Source organism: Motacilla alba, chromosome 27, assembly GCF_015832195.1.
Source record: "Motacilla alba alba isolate MOTALB_02 chromosome 27, Motacilla_alba_V1.0_pri, whole genome shotgun sequence".
Taxonomy (NCBI): domain Eukaryota; kingdom Metazoa; phylum Chordata; class Aves; order Passeriformes; family Motacillidae; genus Motacilla; species Motacilla alba.
Window position 1 is genome coordinate 4,090,617 of NC_052042.1, and position 18,562 is coordinate 4,109,178.

At 58.2% G+C, this 18,562-nt stretch overlaps 2 protein-coding genes across 5 annotated transcripts in view; both read left to right on the top strand.

Moving 5' to 3' along the window:
- ACE (angiotensin I converting enzyme) overlaps nucleotides 1-6,855 on the top strand; it is a 12,476-nt gene extending 5,621 nt beyond the window's left edge. Inside the window, exons 3-16 of the mRNA XM_038162850.1 lie at nucleotides 3-194; nucleotides 691-827; nucleotides 1,113-1,271; nucleotides 1,689-1,776; nucleotides 1,960-2,103; nucleotides 2,320-2,511; nucleotides 2,850-2,947; nucleotides 3,238-3,410; nucleotides 3,854-4,077; nucleotides 4,311-4,455; nucleotides 4,660-4,758; nucleotides 5,141-5,263; nucleotides 5,813-6,000; nucleotides 6,227-6,855. Coding sequence (XP_038018778.1) covers nucleotides 3-194; nucleotides 691-827; nucleotides 1,113-1,271; nucleotides 1,689-1,776; nucleotides 1,960-2,103; nucleotides 2,320-2,511; nucleotides 2,850-2,947; nucleotides 3,238-3,410; nucleotides 3,854-4,077; nucleotides 4,311-4,455; nucleotides 4,660-4,758; nucleotides 5,141-5,263; nucleotides 5,813-6,000; nucleotides 6,227-6,414 — 2,150 coding nt within the window. The 3' untranslated portion in view covers nucleotides 6,415-6,855. The remainder of the gene's footprint in view (nucleotides 1-2; nucleotides 195-690; nucleotides 828-1,112; nucleotides 1,272-1,688; nucleotides 1,777-1,959; nucleotides 2,104-2,319; nucleotides 2,512-2,849; nucleotides 2,948-3,237; nucleotides 3,411-3,853; nucleotides 4,078-4,310; nucleotides 4,456-4,659; nucleotides 4,759-5,140; nucleotides 5,264-5,812; nucleotides 6,001-6,226) is intronic.
- Nucleotides 6,856-13,536: 6,681 nt separating this feature from the next.
- The window catches only part of KCNH6 (potassium voltage-gated channel subfamily H member 6), a 33,893-nt gene continuing 28,867 nt past the window's right edge, over nucleotides 13,537-18,562 (top strand). For 2 of the 4 annotated variants that reach the window (XM_038163286.1, XM_038163289.1), the window contains exons 1-2: nucleotides 13,537-14,541; nucleotides 17,631-17,861. In XM_038163286.1, the coding sequence (XP_038019214.1) occupies nucleotides 14,466-14,541; nucleotides 17,631-17,861 (307 nt within the window). In that variant the 5' untranslated portion in view covers nucleotides 13,537-14,465. The remainder of the gene's footprint in view (nucleotides 14,542-17,630; nucleotides 17,862-18,562) is intronic. The other 2 variants (XM_038163287.1, XM_038163290.1) reach the window with 1 other exon arrangement.

An 18,562-nucleotide genomic window follows, 5' to 3' on the forward strand; every position in this document is an offset into this window, starting at 1 on the left:
GTCCTCGAAGTCGTGGCAGGAAATCCTCCTGACTCTCACTGGCACGGGTCAGATGGATGCTGAACCCCTTCTGGAGTATTTCAGCCCTGTCACCAAGTGGCTTCAGGAGCAGAACAACAAGACCAATGAGGTGCTGGGCTGGCCTGAGTTTGACTGGCGTCCCCCTGTCCCTGAAGGCTACCCTGAAGGCATTGGTAAGGCTGCAGCTCCATCCCAGGTTTGGGAAGGGTCAGGAGAAGTCCCCCAAGGGACATCATTAATCCACGGGCAGAAGCAGAGGAGGGTCTCTGCTGTGGGCGGGGTGGTCCCCATTCCAGCAAAGGGAAATAGCCAGCTCCAGTGAAGTCCCACGGGGTGCTGCTTCCCAGGAGGCAGGTGCCATCTGAGGCAGCGTAGTGATGTCTTCAGTCACGGTGTGAAGAGTTTTTCTTAGTTGTATCCTTTGCGCTTAGGTGGGAGAGTCTAGGGCATGCAGCTTGTCCTGTCATCCCGTCCTCTGCCCAGTGGGATGGGACAGCCCAGCTGGGCACCTCTTCCCTCAATTCTTAGCTCAGCCTGCTCTCAAGTTGTGGCATCCTTCAATGGACCTGCAGCTCTGGGAAAAGCTTAACCATGGCTTCCCCATGGGATAGTGCTCTTGCAACTCTCCTGACCTTTCTTGTCTCTTCCCCCACTTATTTTCTCCTCTAGACCAAATTGCAGATGAGGCACAAGCTAAAGAGTTCTTGTCCGAGTACAACAGCACAGCTGAGGAAGTGTGGAATGCCTACACCGAGGCATCCTGGGTCTACAACACCAACATCACTGACCACAACAAGGAGATCATGGTATGGGAACGACCCTGGGGCTGTGCAGGGGGAGACAACAGCCAGGGAAGGCAGGTGGTACCCAGGGCACGTGTTACAGAAGCTCTGAAGACCAGAGCAGCCTCCGCCCCTCGTAAAGGGATAACATTCTCACCCAGGAGGTGCCTTTCCCTTGAAAACCCTCACCATCCACTGAGATGCCCACAAAGGCAGCCATGGGGAGGGTGTCACTCACGGGGTGCCAGGTGGTGCTTCAGTGGTGGCCTGCGTGTTCTCCCTGAAGTAACTCTTCTTCTCTCATTGTAGCTGGAGAAGAACTTGGCCATGTCCAAGCACACCCTGGAGTACGGCATGAAGGCCAGGCAGTTTGACACCTCCGACTTCCAGGACGAAAGCGTCACCCGCATCCTCAAGAAGCTGAGCGTCATTGAGAGGGCAGCCTTACCTGAGAATGAGCTGAAGGAGGTGAGTGGCAAGGGGACAGAGCAAGAGAGGGTGTCCCTTGCCATCACCTTGTGTGAAGACAAAAGTTTCTCTCAAAATTTAAGAAATGCCTCTGGGCAGCCACCATGTGCCTTGAAAAAGGTGATAGCTTGCTACCTTCCACACAAAGCCAAAATCCTTGTCTTCAGGGTTTCCCACCCAAAGGTTGCCTGTCCCAGGCTGCAGTGGGGCCTGGGTGTTTGGGTGACAATAGCACATTGCTTGCTGGCCCCAGGCCCTCTTGTATTGACTCTCTGTTGCCTCCGTTGGGGTCACACTTGATCTTGGAAGGGACCAGAGTAAAACACCCGAAAACCTCGATGGGCTGGGACATCCTCCAATATCCTCCAATATCAGGAGCTAGGATAACCACTTTACACACTCTGATTTCCTTTGCAGTATAACACCCTGCTCTCAGATATGGAGACCACGTACAGTGTGGCCAAGGTCTGCAGAGAGAACAAAACCTGTCACCCACTGGATCCTGGTAAGATCTAGCAGGGTGTCCTGTGGCCCAGAAGGGAGGGATGTTTTTCACGGGGGCATGAAGAAAAGCCATGAAGGGTTCTTTCACCTTCTCTGTGATGGCCTCTGAGTAACACAGTATAGAACCATTGCACCTGCTCAGCCCATCCAACAGCATCTCAGTGGCTTCGCTGCTCTCTCTTAGACCTCACAGACATCATGGCCACCTCTCGGGACTATGACAAGCTCCTCTTTGCCTGGAAGGGCTGGCGGGATGCTTCTGGGAAGAAGATGAGGAACAACTACAAGCGATATGTGGAGCTGAGCAACAAGGCAGCCATGCTCAATGGTCAGTGCCCTGCTCCCCTGGAGCCCACCATGGCCCTAACCCCCCGTGAGCAGAGGATTGGGCTCTTCATCCAACTGGGAGTCAAAATTCCAAGGGTGTGGAGGTCTCACTAACTCCCAGGTCTACTCTCACTCTCTCTTGGAGTGTCTGAACAGCAAGACAGAGTCTTGCCAAGAAGGACAGAGTCTGACAGCTCCTGCTCTTGCCCTGCCACAGGCTACAAGGACAATGGGGCCTACTGGAGATCCCTGTATGAGACATCCACCTTCGAGGAAGATCTGGAGAGGCTGTACCTGCAGCTGCGGCCCCTGTACCTCAACCTACACGCTTATGTACGCCGAGCCCTCTACAAAAAGTATGGTGCAGAGCACATAAACCTGAAGGGTCCCATCCCTGCCCATCTGCTAGGTAAGGGCTCTGCTTGAGCTACGCTGCGTCTCCCACCAGGTGTGGCTGTCTCTGTGCCACGCCAGGAGTTAAGACTGGTCTCTGTTCAGCTCTGGCTGAAGGGAAAAGGTCCCCTGGGATGGATCTCTCTACCCCAGGGAAGGGCAGCACGCCCAGCATGATTTGATTTCCTTTGTATGGATGGGCTCCTGCTTACATTGCCCTTATGCAGGCAGGGCAGGGACCAGGCAAGGCAGGGACCAGGCAGGGTGATCCACCTGCGCAGGAGGAGGGAGTAACTGGTTGCTCTCCTCTCCCTGTCTCCCTCCTGACGTGTGTCATCCTTCTGCACTTCCCAGGCAACATGTGGGCTCAGTCATGGTCCAACATTTTCGACCTGGTGATACCTTTCCCAGATGCCACCAAGGTGGATGCCACTCCAGCCATGAAAACACAGGTCAGTGCTTTTCTGGGCTGCTCTGGGGAAGTCCCTGGGCTGCTCTGGGGACCCAACAACCTTTGGCTGTTGCCACCCATGCTGCCAAATGCTCTAATGTTGCCCAAAAAAATCCATGCCTCATCTGTATTCTCCATACCTCTATATGCCAAGACCTGGATCCAGGTCTAGCTGACTCCAGGAGATTCCCCTGCCCAGAACAAGGTTATCCCTGTCCTCCCATCCTTCCCCAGCCCGCAGTACCCCAGCATCCCCCACTGCCCCTCACCAGCTCTCTGCTCTTTCCCCAGGGCTGGACACCCAAGAGGATGTTTGAAGAGTCAGACCGTTTCTTCACCTCTCTGGGCCTCATCCCCATGCCACAGGAGTTCTGGGACAAGTCCATGATCGAGAAGCCATCGGATGGGCGGGAGGTGGTGTGCCACGCCTCAGCCTGGGATTTCTACAACCGCAAGGACTTCAGGTGCCCATGGGGAGCAGGTGGTGGCCGCCACTGATGTGGTGCTGGGCAGAAGGAGTCTTTGTAGAATAAGGGCACGTGGGCTGATGCCACCACATTGTATCTTGCTCTGTGGCTGTGGCACCCCAACTATGGCACTTCTCTTGGTACCCAAGATGCTGGTAGGAGTCCCCATGGTGAATGGAGGGCAATCCATGCCTGCCCTGCCCTGTCCTGGAGAATGGAAAAGCTGATGAACAGGGACAGGGAGTGGGCAGGGTCAACAGGAGATGCAGGAGGAGGAAGAAGAGACCAACCCAGTGGAGTAGGACCAGCCTGGCCTGGCAGCAGATGTGGGGAGGGGGCACATAGAAAGGAAAAATAGCTCAAGGGAGTGTGATGGTTCCTGGAGATTTTCATGCCACCACTGCCCTCCCTTCTGCCCCAACCCCTGTGTCCTGGTCCAGGATCAAGCAGTGCACCGTGGTGAACATGGACGACCTCATCACAGTGCATCACGAGATGGGCCACGTCCAGTACTTCCTGCAGTACAAGGACCAGCCCATCTCCTTCCGTGACGGGGCCAACCCTGGCTTCCATGAGGCTGTTGGGGATGTCATGGCCTTGTCTGTCTCCACCCCCAAACACCTCCATAGCATCAATCTGCTGGACCAAGTCATGGAAAACGAAGGTGAGCTGGAGGGCCACACAGCAAATGTCGGGATGCTGGTAGGAACAGCTGGAAATGCAGATGGTCAGGAGGGGCTGGGCGAGGCTGAAGGGCTCAGGGACATTCACGGTGGCTTTGCATGCATGGAGGGGACAGGACCTGTTGGGGACACCCATTCCTGGGGCAGAATGACCCACAGAGGGAGGAGAGGCGGGTACAGCACTGTCTTGCTCACATCTTCATGCTCCTGGCAGAAAGTGATATCAACTACCTGATGAGCATCGCCCTGGACAAAATTGCCTTCCTGCCCTTCGGGTACCTCATGGACCAGTGGCGCTGGAAGGTGTTTGATGGGCGGATCAAGGAGGATGAGTACAACAAGGAGTGGTGGAACCTCAGGTAGGATTGGATTCAGACCCCTCTCTGAGACAAGGGCCTGGGCCATCATCCCACTGGGTGTTTTGTCCTTGTGGTCCAGCTGACTGCAATGGGAATGATGAGATTTACAGCCCCTCCCTCTGTCCTAACACCCCACTATGTTCCTTCCCACTTTGCCCCATCTCCTCCTCCCCAAGCTGGCCTGACTCTCCCTCTCTCACACAGGATGAAGTACCAGGGCTTGTGCCCCCCAGCACTGAGGTCTGAAGATGACTTTGACCCCGGGGCAAAGTTTCACATTCCTGCCAACGTCCCTTACATTAGGTGAGCCAGCAGGGCTGGGGCATGAGGGACACCACTTGGACATAAAAGAAGGATCCCCAGGTCAGATGCCAGCGATGACACCTTTTTCCATGGCTGGTGGTGCCATCCTGCGTGGGCTGAGCAGCTCCAGAGACCCTGAGAGAAGTCTGAATTTAGGGGAATTTCTCCCTATCCAAGGAAGATGAGCTCATCCACTCCGACATAAAACGTGTTATGGGAGAAATGGCCTCAGCAGGTTGAGCTGAGCTGAAGAAGGGGTGGCTCCAAAGCCAGTGATGCCCCTCCAGACTGGGAGGGTGCAACCAGAGAATGAGGGGAGCCACATCCTCTCTTGCACAGGCACAAGCAGGGTCCATCCCATCTCTTCATCCCTCTCCACCAGGTACTTCGTCAGCTTTGTGATCCAGTTCCAATTCCACCAGGCACTCTGTGATGCAGCCGGGCACAAGGGTCCCCTGCACACCTGTGACATCTACCAGTCCAAGGAGGCTGGGAAGATCTTGGGGTAGGTGTGTGGGCAGGGTAAAGCCAAGGCATCAATATCCCCAAATACCCTGAAGCCAGCCCAGCAAGACAGGAGGCAACACAGCCCCTGGTCATCCCTCCCATCCCACACCTGGGGGGACACCCTGGGCTGGGCGCTGGGGCTGTGATTGCAAAGGCAGCCACTAGATGGTAGCTGGGCCCCTGGCAGGGGGAAGGCTCCCTCCTCCTCCTCCTCCTCCTCCTCCTCCTCCTCCTCCCACTCCTCCCAGCCCCCAGTTCCTTAGGGAAAACAACCCCCTTGCTTCAAGAAAAGCACCTGCAAAATTAACTAATTCATCCAGGGACTGCTGTGCATCAGACTGGATTCACTGGTGGTTTTTAATCCATCCAAACCCCTCTTTTCGCCCAGATAAATGTCCTTCCCTGTGCTCCAGGCTGGCAGCCCCATGGTTCTGGGGGTTCAGACTGTACCCAGGGATGCAGATACCAAGAACTCCAAGGGAAAGGGAGGGGCTGGCAGCCAAGAGGGTGATGGGGAACGCACTGGAGCTAATTTCTTCTGCCACAGGGATGCCCTGAAGCTGGGTTTCAGCAAGCCATGGCCCGAAGCCATGCAGCTCATCACAGGACAGCCCAACATGTCAGCAGAGGCCCTGATGAGCTACTTCGAGCCACTCATGACGTGGCTGGAGAAAGAGAACCAGAAGAACAGGGAGGTCCTGGGCTGGCCTGAATATAGCTGGACCCCTTACACAGGTATGCAGGGCCCAGCCAAGCACAGCAGCTCCATGACTGGCCAGGGCTCAGCCCTCACCGGGGTCAGAATGAAATGGAGCTCTCTTGGTGCTGCTTGGCCATCCCAAAAACCACAGGGTGATTGGATACTTCTCCTTGATTCCTCATGGAGCTGAGGCCAAAGGGCATCCAAGAGACCAGCAAAGGTGGCCCAGCCCCCAGCAACAACCGTGTCTCTCTTTTCCAGCCCAAGATGACTCCAGCAAAACTGATTTCCTGGGAATGTCCCTGACCAAAAGTCAAGCCACAGCTGGGGGCTGGGTCCTGCTCGCCCTGGCACTCATCTTCCTGATCACCACCATCTTCTTCGGTGTCAAGTTCTTCTTAATCAAGAGAAAGACCTTCCTATCCATCTCAGAAATGGAACTGAAATAAGGCAGCCACCAGCAGGGCAACACAGACAGGGTGCAAGCATGGGCACTTGGCCAGGCTGGCAGCCATGCCATGGGCACACTTGCCAAGGAAGCCATGGGTTTCCACAACCCAGGATTACTCTCTCCTATCAGGTCAGACATTCCTTTCCACTATGCAAGAGCCAGAGCAGAGAAGAGCTATTTATTTGTCAATGTCTGAATCAGGGGAAAGAGGAGTTCGGGCTCCGGCAGGCACGGAGCCATCACAAGCCACCCCTGTGCCCAGGGCTGGAGCTGGTCCAGCCCAGTCACCCACCAGCCAATTCTGACCTGTGGGCAAAGCCACAGAGACTTGAGTGACAGAGGGCAGTTTGGGGAGGGATGGAGCACATCCTGGTTTGCCTGCTACCAGGCTGTTCGCTTGCATGGATGAAAAATAAACCTATGTCTTGTCCCCCTTCGAGCGGCAGCTCAGCTTCTTCTTGCATGTGGGCTGGGGGCTACGTGGAACAAGGCTCTCCAGCAGGAGAGCTGCCACCCCAACCCAGTGCAAACACAAATCCCTGGGGACCAGTCTGGCTTTGGGGCAACATAACTGCAGCACCCAGCTTCTCCCCTCCCCATCTGAAAGATCAGCATCCCTTTGCAGCATCTCCATCCTCCCCTGAATCGCAGCTCCCATCAGAGCTGACAGCTCGTGGGTTCACAGCGCAGCACGTGCCTAAGGGAGGGGCTGAATCAGGGCCAGGAATCCCCAAAGTCCAGACGTGAGCTGTTTAAAGGGCTGGGGGGTCACCAGGCTGGAGCTCACCACTGCTGTGACTCCAGCACCAGTGCCACACTTACGTAAGAGCCGGGGAGGGGGTTCCAAGGTCAGCGATCGCCTCCTGCCCTCCAGCTCCTGATTATCTTGGGATCAGCCGTGCTTTGAGGCCCATCGCCCCCCCCCCCCCCCCATCCTCCCCGTCCCCGGCCTCGTCTTTCTTCTGCTTCTGTAAATAAAACTTCGTATTTGTTCTGCAGTGATTAGGTGCAAAACTAATCCCAGGCTGGGGATTATTGCAGCCTTAAAGAGCTGTGATCTGCTGCAGCCCGAAGCAGCAGGGGAAATGAGGGGATCGGGATGATCCACCCGTCCCTATCCCATCCGATGGCCTCTGCCCTCGGCCGTGTCTTAGCCGGGAAGCTGAGGCTTGGCAGCGGCTTATTGCACCTGGCAGAGGAGCAGAAGGCAGGTGTCTGCCCGCCCACGCTCGGGCGTTTGTTTGCTTTCCATCTCCTCGAGCCCAGGACGCCCACGGGGAGGTGGCACCCCAACCTTGCGTGCCCAGAGCCCGGGGCAGCAGCCCCAGCAGCGCACATCGGGCAGCAGCAGCCGCGGCGCTCACAGCCTGCTCTTCCCTCGCCGCAGCCCGGGGCATCTGCTTTCCATCCCGGCACACCAGGCTCCCTCCTCTCCCCCCTTCCCGGCAGTGCGTTGCTCACGGAGCAGAGACCTGGCACGGTGAGAGGCGAGAGTGGAAGCCAAGTGTATTTTCAGCCTGGGAAAGCAGGCTGGTGCAGGTGTGCTCCATCCAGCTCGGTTCCTCACTGGTAATTTTGAGCTCCTTGGCTCCTTTCTGCCCCATTAGTGGAGGAAAAGAGGTCTCCAAGATCATCAAGATCCTGCAAGTTTCATGAAAATTGCTTTCTGGAGAAGAGGATTAAAGAAAAAAATAAATAAAAAAGAAAAAGAAAAAGGAAAAAATAGAGCCACACTGAACACTGTCACTCAGGGAGTGCAACATACACTCAGCCCTAGCTAGACATCAGAGAATCCACACAGCAGCTGAGTTTGTCCTGCCACGGACACGAGGGTGGGTGGTGGGTGCACTGAGCTGTGTCCAGAGGCACACAGACAGCCCAGGCCCACCTGCCACGCAGAGGACAGAGGCAGACACCAGGCTCCTTCAGCACAGGTCCAAGCTCATGCAGCAGGTGGGATTGGACACCAGCCAACCTTCCACACGGGGCCAAGGTCCACACAGCAGATGGGATGGGGTTGGACACCAGGCTACCTCCAACACAGGTGCAAAGTCCACCCAGGAGATGGGGCTGGACACGAGGTTATGCCCAGTCCAGCCCAGGGGGAGGTTGAAGGTCCCACCTTGAGCTCCACTGGAGCTTCTTGGCTGAGATGGGGGGCCTGGGTGAAACTTTTGAGGGCAGCGAGGGCCAGCTCGTGCCCCAAGGGCTCTGCCAAGCTGGCAGCAGTGTTTTACAAGATAGCTTTAAACCGAGGATGATTTCCCTTCCCCGTTGTGATAACATCTGGAGAGATTTTGCTGCCTTCTGCCTTCTGCATCATGCTTGCAGCTGAAATTAGGAGGCTCAGCGAAATCACTCCCTAAGGAGAAAAAAGAAACGTAAAAGCAGAAAAAAGGAGGAGATTCCCCCTTAATCCACAGAACTCCTGGAGGGGAGCTCAGGAGGCAGCAGGTACCGAGGCTTGGGGGGCTGCTTTGCACCCCCCTGCCCGTACATGGAGCTTCCAGAGGAGATTTGCTTTAAAATCACATGAATTCAAAGCAAGAAACACTCTGGGCTCCCTCCACCAGCACAAAGACCCTTTGGGAATCAGAGGAACCAATTTTGCAATTTTTTTTAGGTCCATTTTTCCCCTCAGGAGGGTGGCTGGGGATTCCCACACCCCACAGCCCCGTGGTGCTGGTGGGGCCTGGCCGAGGCAGGTCTATTCTTAGCTGACGGGTGGCCAGGCAGGAGCAGACAGGGTGCACAGGGCTGCGTTCCTCACATTCCCCTTCCCCGGGGACAAGGAGCGCCTGGAAATGCGCAGGCACAGCTTGGCAGCAGCTGGGGCCACCAGAAGGGGCCACCGTGGGCAGAGGAGAGGGGCGAGGTGGCCTTGGGGGGGGTCTCGGGGGACAGCAGAATTGTGGAAGGGATGCAGTGAGCTGCAGCAGGGACTGGGAAAGCTCCATCCTGCAGCTCCCTGCCCTCGGCTTCAGCCCCTGTGAGCTCTGGTCAGCACCACCCTTCCCTCCCCACGGTTCAATCAGGGCTGAGGGGCGTGAAGGTGAATTTGGGGGTGAGGGGAAAGACCCCCATATTGCCCCCCTAAGCAAGTTCAGACTCTTCCCAGCCCCATGGCTTAGCTAGAATTCCCTACCAAGGGGGACAGGGCCAGATCCGAGGCAAATGACACCTCTACCCTCCCGATGTCCATCCTTGATGGAGGGGTGTCAGCCACGCTGGATGCACTGGGCACCCAGTGGGGTCCCCAACCTCCCCAGGGGATGTGTCCAGGGGTGCCAGCTGTGCTGACAGAGTCCCTACCCTGCACGGGCAACATCCCCCCTGTCTCAGGGTGCCTCAGCAGCAGGACCCCGAAGCAGGTTCTGCCCATGTCCCACTGCGGGTGGGAAACTGTCCCCACCCTTCAGGGCTCCCCCCTGAGCTGACACTGTCCCACTGGGGCATTCCAGGTGACAAGGAGAGAATTTCCTGCCACCAAAAGTGCTGGGAACTTGGCACAGGCTCCTGTCCCCCCTTGCCCAGGAGAGTTTCCAGTCAGACAGACCCGCTGCAGCCCACAGCTGCATGCTGCCTTTCCCTGCTCCTCCCTGCAGCATCACGAGTTATTGCAGCCTGCAGGCCCCATCCATCCTCCTGGCAGGTGAGTCACGAGCCTGCCCCGTGCCTCAGTTTCCCCTGCTGTGCAGTGAGGACGGGCAGGATGCCGGGAGTTGGGTGCCATGACCCGAGCGGGCCACATCCCAGAGCAGAGTCTCCGTGGCATTTCCTGCCACTCACAAGGTGGCTTTGTCAGGAAACAATGTCCGTGACTTGGTTTAATGTCACTGAGTCCTTTCCAGGTTTGCAGTCTCCCAGGGCTGGGAAGGCCCAGGCTGATGAGAGTTCAATTTGGCTGCACATTTTTACCCTTATTTTGGGTTTTTGTTTTATGCTTAACAAACAAACAGTGTGGAGGTGAGAGCCTGAAAAAACACATCAAGATTTGGAGTGGTGAGGCAGAGAAAGGAGCCAAAACAAGGAGCTTCCTTCCACCCGCAAAACAAATTTACAGCCCCAGTTCCTCCATCCCGTGTCACACCCGTGGAGCTTCTTCCAAAGGTGAAGGGCAAAGCAGGAGCAGGAGCCACGCCAGGCAGAAGGACACCTGAGAGCGCCTGGGGACAGTCCTGGTGGCTGGAAGCAGCTTTGGGGACCACGAAAGCCCTGTCTCTCCCTTCCCAGCTGTGTTTGCAGTGTGGCTCTAATTACAGAAATAGGGAGAAATGTCGCGTCTCGGTTGGCAAACATTTCTCCTGGCAAGTGCCAGCCGACAGCTGCCATGCTGGGATCCGAGCGGGCTCCCATCCCCTCCATCCCACACCTCCCACCACAAATCCATACCCCATTAAGGCTGCATCTCCTTTCCCAGTGTGCCCGTGCCTGCCCAGGGCAGCCCCTCGCTGAGTAGGTGAGAATTTCCTGCACGGATTAGAAATCCCTGCGCTCAGGAGCAGGGAGGGGGAGGACACCCTTGGGAAGCACCCAGGTCTCCTTTGCCCTTGGAAACCAGGTAGTTTCCCACTGATTCCCCAGGGTGTGGGAAGGAAGAAAAAAAAAAAGGGGGAAAGGAGTAAAAATCTTAAAAACATTCAGTGAGGAGGAAGAGGAGGAGGAGGAGGAGGGAGAGAAGTAGAACTGAGTGAGGGAGGAGGAGGAGAGCAGGGCAGGGAGAGAGAGGATTACTGTTCAGTTAAATTAGAGGGAGCCCTTCAGCTGACTTGAACAGCAGGAGAATTTGCCCAAAGACCCCAATTTTTCCAATTTGGGATAAAATGTAAGCACAGGATTAACTACAAGCATATGCTTAAAACCCAGGGAATTGAAAGAAGTCTGGGCATAGAGGGCTCCAAAGAGGGCAGGGAGGCAGGGCATGGACTGGCAGCTGCATGGATGACCTGCCCCTGCAGGGGTGCACTGAGGGGCCTGGGGGGTGTGAGGGGACTGGAAGAGCCATGGGTGCACGGGGAGGCTCCTGGAGCTCAGTCAGTAATAACCCGAAAGAGAATGACATGACTCAGCTCCATAGGCAAGGGCTGTGTGGGGAACAGGGCTGGTAAGAGAGGCTCTTCCACGTGCTGGGACAAACGCCCTGCTTGGAGAAAGTGGGATCAAAGGGGCTCCACTGCTACGGCTGGAGCAGGACAAGCCTTCCTGGGGTCACCGCAGAGCCCAGCCCTGGCAGAGGGGCTGGAGAGAGCGGGGCTGTCCCCTGCCCCGTGCCCAGAGCTGTGCTGGTGCCCCCACACTCCACTCTGGGGACCCCCCAGAAGGGCTCTGAGCTGGCACGTGCCCTTTCTGTCAGACACATCCTCGTCCACGTGACGTGCCCATGAACATCCCGGGCTGATTTATGGGATGAGAGGAGGGCAGGAGGCCAACCTTAAATCCTGACTGCCTGGTGATTAATAATCATAATTACTATCATATTAGCTGTAGTAGTAATAGTTTGCTTTCCCCTGCAGAACTGGTCATCCAGGAATCTCGAGGAGGTTTTACCAGGCCAAGTGACCAATGTCCCTATTTTCTAAAGGAAATTGCGGCACAGAGCTGTCTCCCTTGAGTCACACAGTATATCAACAAGAAAACAGAGAAGGCAGGAGTCTGGACTCTGTGTCCCTCTCCCTCCCCCATGCTATTAAGCTGCATCTGTGTAATATAGAGCAAAACATCCTCCATGAGTCGCAGTAAATCACGGCAGAGGCAGTGTGCAGAGTGGATGGGGGGAGATAATGGGTTTTTCACCCTCTTCAACAATAGAACAAGTTTTTCTGCGTTAGGGAAGGCTGACTTCTCTGAGAGATGGAGATAAAAACAGCACTGAGGCTCCAAAATGGGCCTGAAAGGGCACTTGCCTCACCCACTCGCACTGCTGGCCAAGGGACAGGAGGCAAACTGGGCAAACCGTGCTGTGGGTCGAGTGCCCCACTGGCATGGCCTGGTCCACACAGACATCACTGAGGTGCACTGGAATATTAATTGAAAATCCCAGCAAAACACTTCTGTTGATGATAATGGACCATAATCCTCTTAGAGCAATTTCATGCCTGAAAAATCATGCATAACAAAATAATAATAGAAAGCCCCTCAGTGGACACTGTCCTTAGCAGTGGACACAGGAGAAGAGGGTCAGCCAGAGTGGATTTCTCAGGAGGGAAAAGGAGCTGGTCCCCTTGGCCTCCACCCCTGAGGTGGGCAGGAGAAGAACTGAATTTGGTCTATGTCTGAACATCTGCTCTAGCAGGACAGCATCACCATGGGACTCAGATGTCCCACAGAGACCTGGGGACCCACCGGGGCCCCCATGCTCTACAGAGCACATAGGGCTTTCTGTGACCCCAGAACCCGGGAACCTCCTGTATTCTCCGTGCCCACCAGAGCTTCCAGGACGCTCTGGATTCTCCATGCCCTTCAGAGTTCTCGGGACTCTCAGAACGCTCCGTGTTCCTCAAGGATTTTCCGTGCCCGCAGAGCCCTGTGCCAGGCAGGGTCGTCCCATGCCAAGCTCCCCCCTCAAAAAGAAGCAGCCAGTCCCCCCTGCCGCCCGCCCCGCACGCCCCTTCAGCACCATCTCGGCTGGACAGCGCCGGGTGCGGGGCCCCGCACCTGGCCCGGCCCCCGGCACCCCCGGCACCCCCGGCCCCTCAGGAACACCCCGACCTCCTCCTCAGAACCTCGGGGACCTCTGGGAGCACCCTGACCTTCCTTCCCCCCGGCATCCCCAGGCATTCCAGACATCCCGACAAAGCCTCCCGCTCCCCTTCCCGTGTTCACCCCATTTTCACCCTCCGACACTCCCTACTCGGGCTGCGCCCCTGCGCCCCCTCCTCAGCACCCTCTCCTCTGCTGCTGCACCCTTGCACCCACAGACACTGCCCCCTGCAACCCCTGCACCCAGCAGCACCCCCTCTTCTGCCTCTGCAGCTCTGCATCTCCTCCTCCCCCGCACCACCCCCTGCACCTCAGCACCACCTGCACCACCCTTCCCCTCACCACCGCTGCACCCCGGCATCCCCTCCTCTGCCACCCCCAGCACCCCAGCGCTCTTCATCACTCCCTCCTCCACCATCCTCCTTCACCCATCCCCACCCGCCAGCTCCCGGCGCTCCCGGAGCCTCCTCCTCCTCCAGCACCCCTCTCCAGCACCCCTTCCTTCACCACCCCTTCCTCCAGCGCCCCCAGCACCTTCCAGTTGCACTCCCACCAAATCCCCGCATCCCCAGCACAACCTCCAGCTCCAGCACCCCAACCCCTCCAGGACATCCTCTGCCAGCACCCCGAGGACCCCATCCCCACCCCCTCCAAGCACCCCCATCCCAGCCCCGTAGGGATTCTCCCTCCACCCCCTAATCCTTCCCCGTCCCAGCGCCCCAAAGCCTCTTTCACTTCTCAGCACCCCTTCCCCAGCCCCTCAAGGACCCCACCCCCGCACCCCCAGCACCCACCTGCTCCCCCGGCCCGCCCCGCGCCCCGCCCCGGAGCCCCCCCGCCCGCGGGGCCGGTGCCAGCCGGGGCGGTGCGGGGGCCGGTGCCGCGGGATGCCGGGGGGTCCGGGGGAGCCCCGGGGGCCGCCGGGGGGTGCGCGCTGCCCGGCCGGCAGCTGTTGCTGCTGACGGCTCCCCCGGAGCCTCCGGCCGGCCGGGGCAGCGGTGACTAAGCACTTTGGGGATTTCTACTCTTATTATTTTATTCTGTTATTTTCTCCCGCTTTCAAGCGGGTTCTCCCCCCTCTCTCCCCCGCCTCCCCCTCCCATCCTCATCTTCCCCGGCCGCCCCCGCCCGGGGCCGGGCGCGGCAGGGCGGGCGGAGGGGTTCCCCCTTCCGGCCACCGGGAGCATGGGAGCCCCGGGCCGGCTGGGCTCCAGAGCTCGGGCAGCCCTGGGGTGAGGCGGAGCGGGGCCGCGCCGTGCCGTGCCGCGCCGCTCCGGGGCCGGGCCGCGCTCCCCGCCGCGCCCGCGGCAAGTTCCGCCGCTCCCGGGGCGCGCAGAGCGCAGCGGAGCGATGCCGGTGCGCCGGGGCCATGTGGCCCCCCAAAACACCTACCTGGACACCATCATTCGCAAATTTGAAGGACAAAGTGAGTACCGCACCCTCCGGTCCCGCTCCGCTCCCCCGCGGCCGGGGCGGCCCCCCAACTTCGAAGCACAGCGCGGAGAGGAGGGGGGAAGGCGGGAGGGTGTCCCCGGGGGCACGGAGGCGCCCCTGTGACCTCCCGAGGGGGGAGAGGGGTGGGCGACAGCCAGGCAGTGTCCCCGCGGGTATTTATAGACAGGGCGACACAGGGGGACGAGCCATCCCAGCCTCGGTGTTTCCCCGGGGACTGGGGACACCGCGACCCCCCACAGTCCCCGGGCTGGGACCGGGTGCCCGGGCTGGCGGGGAGGGGGTCCCGGCCGGCTGGACGGGGGGACAGGGTGTACCCCAGCGCAGCCGGGCTCGCTGCTGTTTGCCTTCAACTCTGCGCTCTCGGCGGCCGTCCCTGGTGAAACGTTGCCATTTGCTGTTGCTCCGAGTAATCCCTTTATATGAATTTTGGGGCTGGTTTCGTGTCGAATACAGCGAAAAGTCCGTGCACATAGGGGAGCACTGGGGTTTGCGTGTGGCTGAGTGGGGGCGCGGGGGTGTCGCTCCCACTCTCTGGGCGCCCCAACAGGGCTGGGTCCCCCCTAAAATGCTGGGGATGACAGGAGGGGACCAGGGGACCGGGGGTCCCCCAAGAACTGAGCTCGGGGGGCTGCTGTGGGGTCCCGGAGCCGTGCACCCCCCTCTGCCCCGGCTCACTGTGGGTTTTCTGGTGCCCAAGTTTCCCGAGTGGGCGAATTCCCTGGCGCTGCCATCCCTGCAGGCTCTGCGCTGCCTGGCCTGGCAGTGACTGACGTGACCCTGGGGACGGAAAGTGAGAAAAACTGTCCCTGGTTCCTATCAGTTCCCCCTGGGAAGCGGCGGCTGGGGAGCAGCGGGGCCACGCGGTGAGGCGTGACAGCCAGGACGCAGCCAGGCCCCTGCTCCCTGCCTCTCCCTGCCTCTCCCTGCCCGTCCCCTGCCCGTTCCCTGCCCGCACTCTGCCAGCCATGTCGGGCACCAGCTGGGTTCTGCCGAAACATCGCCCCACGCTCCCCCGCGGCAGCTTCGTGCTGTGACAGGTGTTGGGAGACAGCAAACCGGCACACCTAATGCATCTCTGCTACAGGCAGTGAGTTCTTCCGTGCCTGTGGGTGCCTTCACCCCCAGCACCGCAGCTCCCATGGGTGTAGCTGCTCCTGGTGAGTCCCCGCTGCAGCCAGAGGGGCCCAACTCTTCCCTGCCAGGGCTGGTGCAGAGCCCTGGTACTGTGGGAAAATCTGCAGGTGAGAGCAGGACAGAAAGCAAATCGGGGGTGAAAAAAAACCCCCAAGGAGACCTGGCTCTGCAGCTCCTTCCCATCCTGGTCGTGGTCACATCCCTGTGCTCAGCACAGCTCGCTCCGGCGCCCTGCCAGCCCTGTAAATCCTGTCCTGCGCCAGCCCAGCCAGGATCCAGACTGGATCCAGTCCACGGAGCTGACACTGGATGGGGAAACTGTTCATCACAGGTGGGGAGTGTGCCCCAGGAGCAGGGCTTTGGGAGAAGGTTCCGTCCTAGTGCTGTCTTCCAGCTGGCAAAGCAATTTGGATATAGAAGGATCGGGAAGAAGGAACTGGGAACATTTGTCTGTGGTGGTTTGTGCTGTTTGCAGCATCGGCACCAGCATCAGCCCTGTGTGGGGAAGGGAAGGGTGCCAGAGTGGGAGTCCCCCGTGAAGGGCTACCAAGAGGCTGCCAGAGGGTGGAATGAAGCAGGAGACTTGTGCAGCATCCCTGGGGACACTGGTTTTACTGGGAGGCAGAGCTGGGACCCTGCAGGTGCCATTGGGGACAGCCCTGGTGTGCCTGGGAGGGGTCCCCCCACCCCACCAGGTCCCGGCGTTGGGTGCCACAGCTGTGTAGAGGTTTCTCTTGCATTTGGGTGAAATTCCCCGTGAGGCTGGAGTGCAGCAGGGTTCTGGAGCACGCAAGCTGCAGATGCCATTCCTGGGTAATCCAGGAGATTAATTGGGGTCTGGGCTGGGAGGCAGCCTCCAAATGGACCCTCTGCTCAGACTTGCCTTCAGCTCCAGCAGGAGCTGATGCCAAATGCTGAGGGAGATGGTGCTGGGGGGGATGTGGCATTCACCACATAAGCATCCAGCCCCCTGTCACACGCCAGCAAAACTTTCCCAGAGCCCAGCACTCCCCAATATCCTTAAAAAAAACACAAAAAAAAAACCCCACAAAAAACCACAAAATCAAACCAAATCAGAGCTCACCCCGAGATAAGGATGGAAGTGGCTCCATGTGGGCTGGATGACGTGGGCTGTGCGGCACTGCCACGCACCCTGGCAAGGCAGCAAGTCTAGCCCCAGCCCAGCCTAGGTGGCTGCAGCACCAGGAGGGAATGGGGCAGCAGCCATTCTCTGCCTCAGTTTCCCTTTTCCTTCCCTTGAGCACTTTACTTTTTTGAGCACAGGGGCCACAAAGCCCAGCAGAGTCTGGATTTCACCATCAGCCCAAAGGCACAATTATCCTATAAAACATTAGCAGGATCGTTAATGTGATGAGTTTCACCCCTGCTTCCCATGAAGCCAAGCCTTACACTCACTCCTCCTCTTGCCCCTTGCCTGACTTCAGTCAAATCTGAGCAAGGGTGGAAAGTCTCCGAGATAACTCAGGTCCCTGATAAGCGCCTGGGAAGGGACAGAGGCTGCAGCTCTCCCCTCTGCCTGCAGTGCCGGTCAGGGACAGATTGCCCATTAGACAGCAGAGAGTCCCCACATGCCAGTGGTGAAATGTCAAGGCTGCAGGGATTGGCCAATCCCAGCAAAACTGCCTCTACTGAGACCCCCCCTTTGGGTCCCCCTGTCCCCAAAGTCACAAATTCACATTGAACTGGGGACACTTTCTCTCTCTGAGGAGCAGAGCAGTACCTGGGACTGTGTGGGCTGAGGTCAGCCACTGTGCCCCCAGAGCTGTCACCAGTGTCCCCAGGGAGCCTGTCTCTGCACGACCCCCACAGCAGAGGGGGGGACATCAAAAATCACAAGCTCACCCCCCGCACCCAGGCTGTCCCCAGTCCCCGTGGGTCCCCTCTAAGCCTCGTGCTCTCCTGCAGACCGCAAGTTCCTCATTGCCAACGCCCAGATGGAGAACTGTGCCATCATCTACTGCAACGACGGCTTCTGCGAGATGTTCGGCTACTCCCGCGTGGAGGTGATGCAGCAGCCCTGCACCTGCGACTTCCTCACGGGCCCCGACACCACCAAGAGCTCCATCGCCCAGCTCACCCAGGCCCTGCTCGGCTCCGAGGAGTGCAAGCTCGAGATCCTCTACTACCGCAAAGACAGTAAGGGTCACTTTGTGGGGTGAGCCAGCGGTGGGCGGTGTCACCTGCGCTGCATTTGGGCTGGGAGAAGCCAGCGGTGGGAGACAAGCAGGATCTGATGCCACCAGGGCATCACGATTGCACCCAGGCTCAGGGCTTTGCTGAGAACAAATCCATAGTGGCTCCTGGCGGGATGGAGGCATCTCTGCTGTCATGTGGCACATTGGGACCTCGAGCAATAGAGGATGTTGCTAGATTATTTGGGAATCGGGTCATTTGTGAGCCCTTGGGGATGGCTCGGGGCTCCTGGGACAAGCTATGCCACTGCTTGTGGGATCCCTGCGCCAGGAATGAGAATCCAGTGGGAAGCCCATGGAGAAGCCAGGCTTGGACACAGGTCTGCCAGCCTGTGCTCCAAGATGAGATGAGACAGACCCCCCATCTCTGCTGGGAGTGGGTGCAGCCAACAGGCTCAGAGCTGCCTTTCCAGCGAGCAGGATGCGGCTGTGCGTGCACAGATGGAATTACGTTAAGATGAAAATGAAGCTTTGATGGAAAATACGAGTGATTAGTTCTAATACGGCAGGAAGTTAAATAAATATTTAGTGCTTGATGCTGCAAAACAGCAGTGGCCAGGGCTCCCAGGGGCAGGGAAATGCAGGTCCGGTGCTCACAGGAGGTTAAAAATACAAAGTGTTTCCTTTTTTTAACTATGGAGCTTT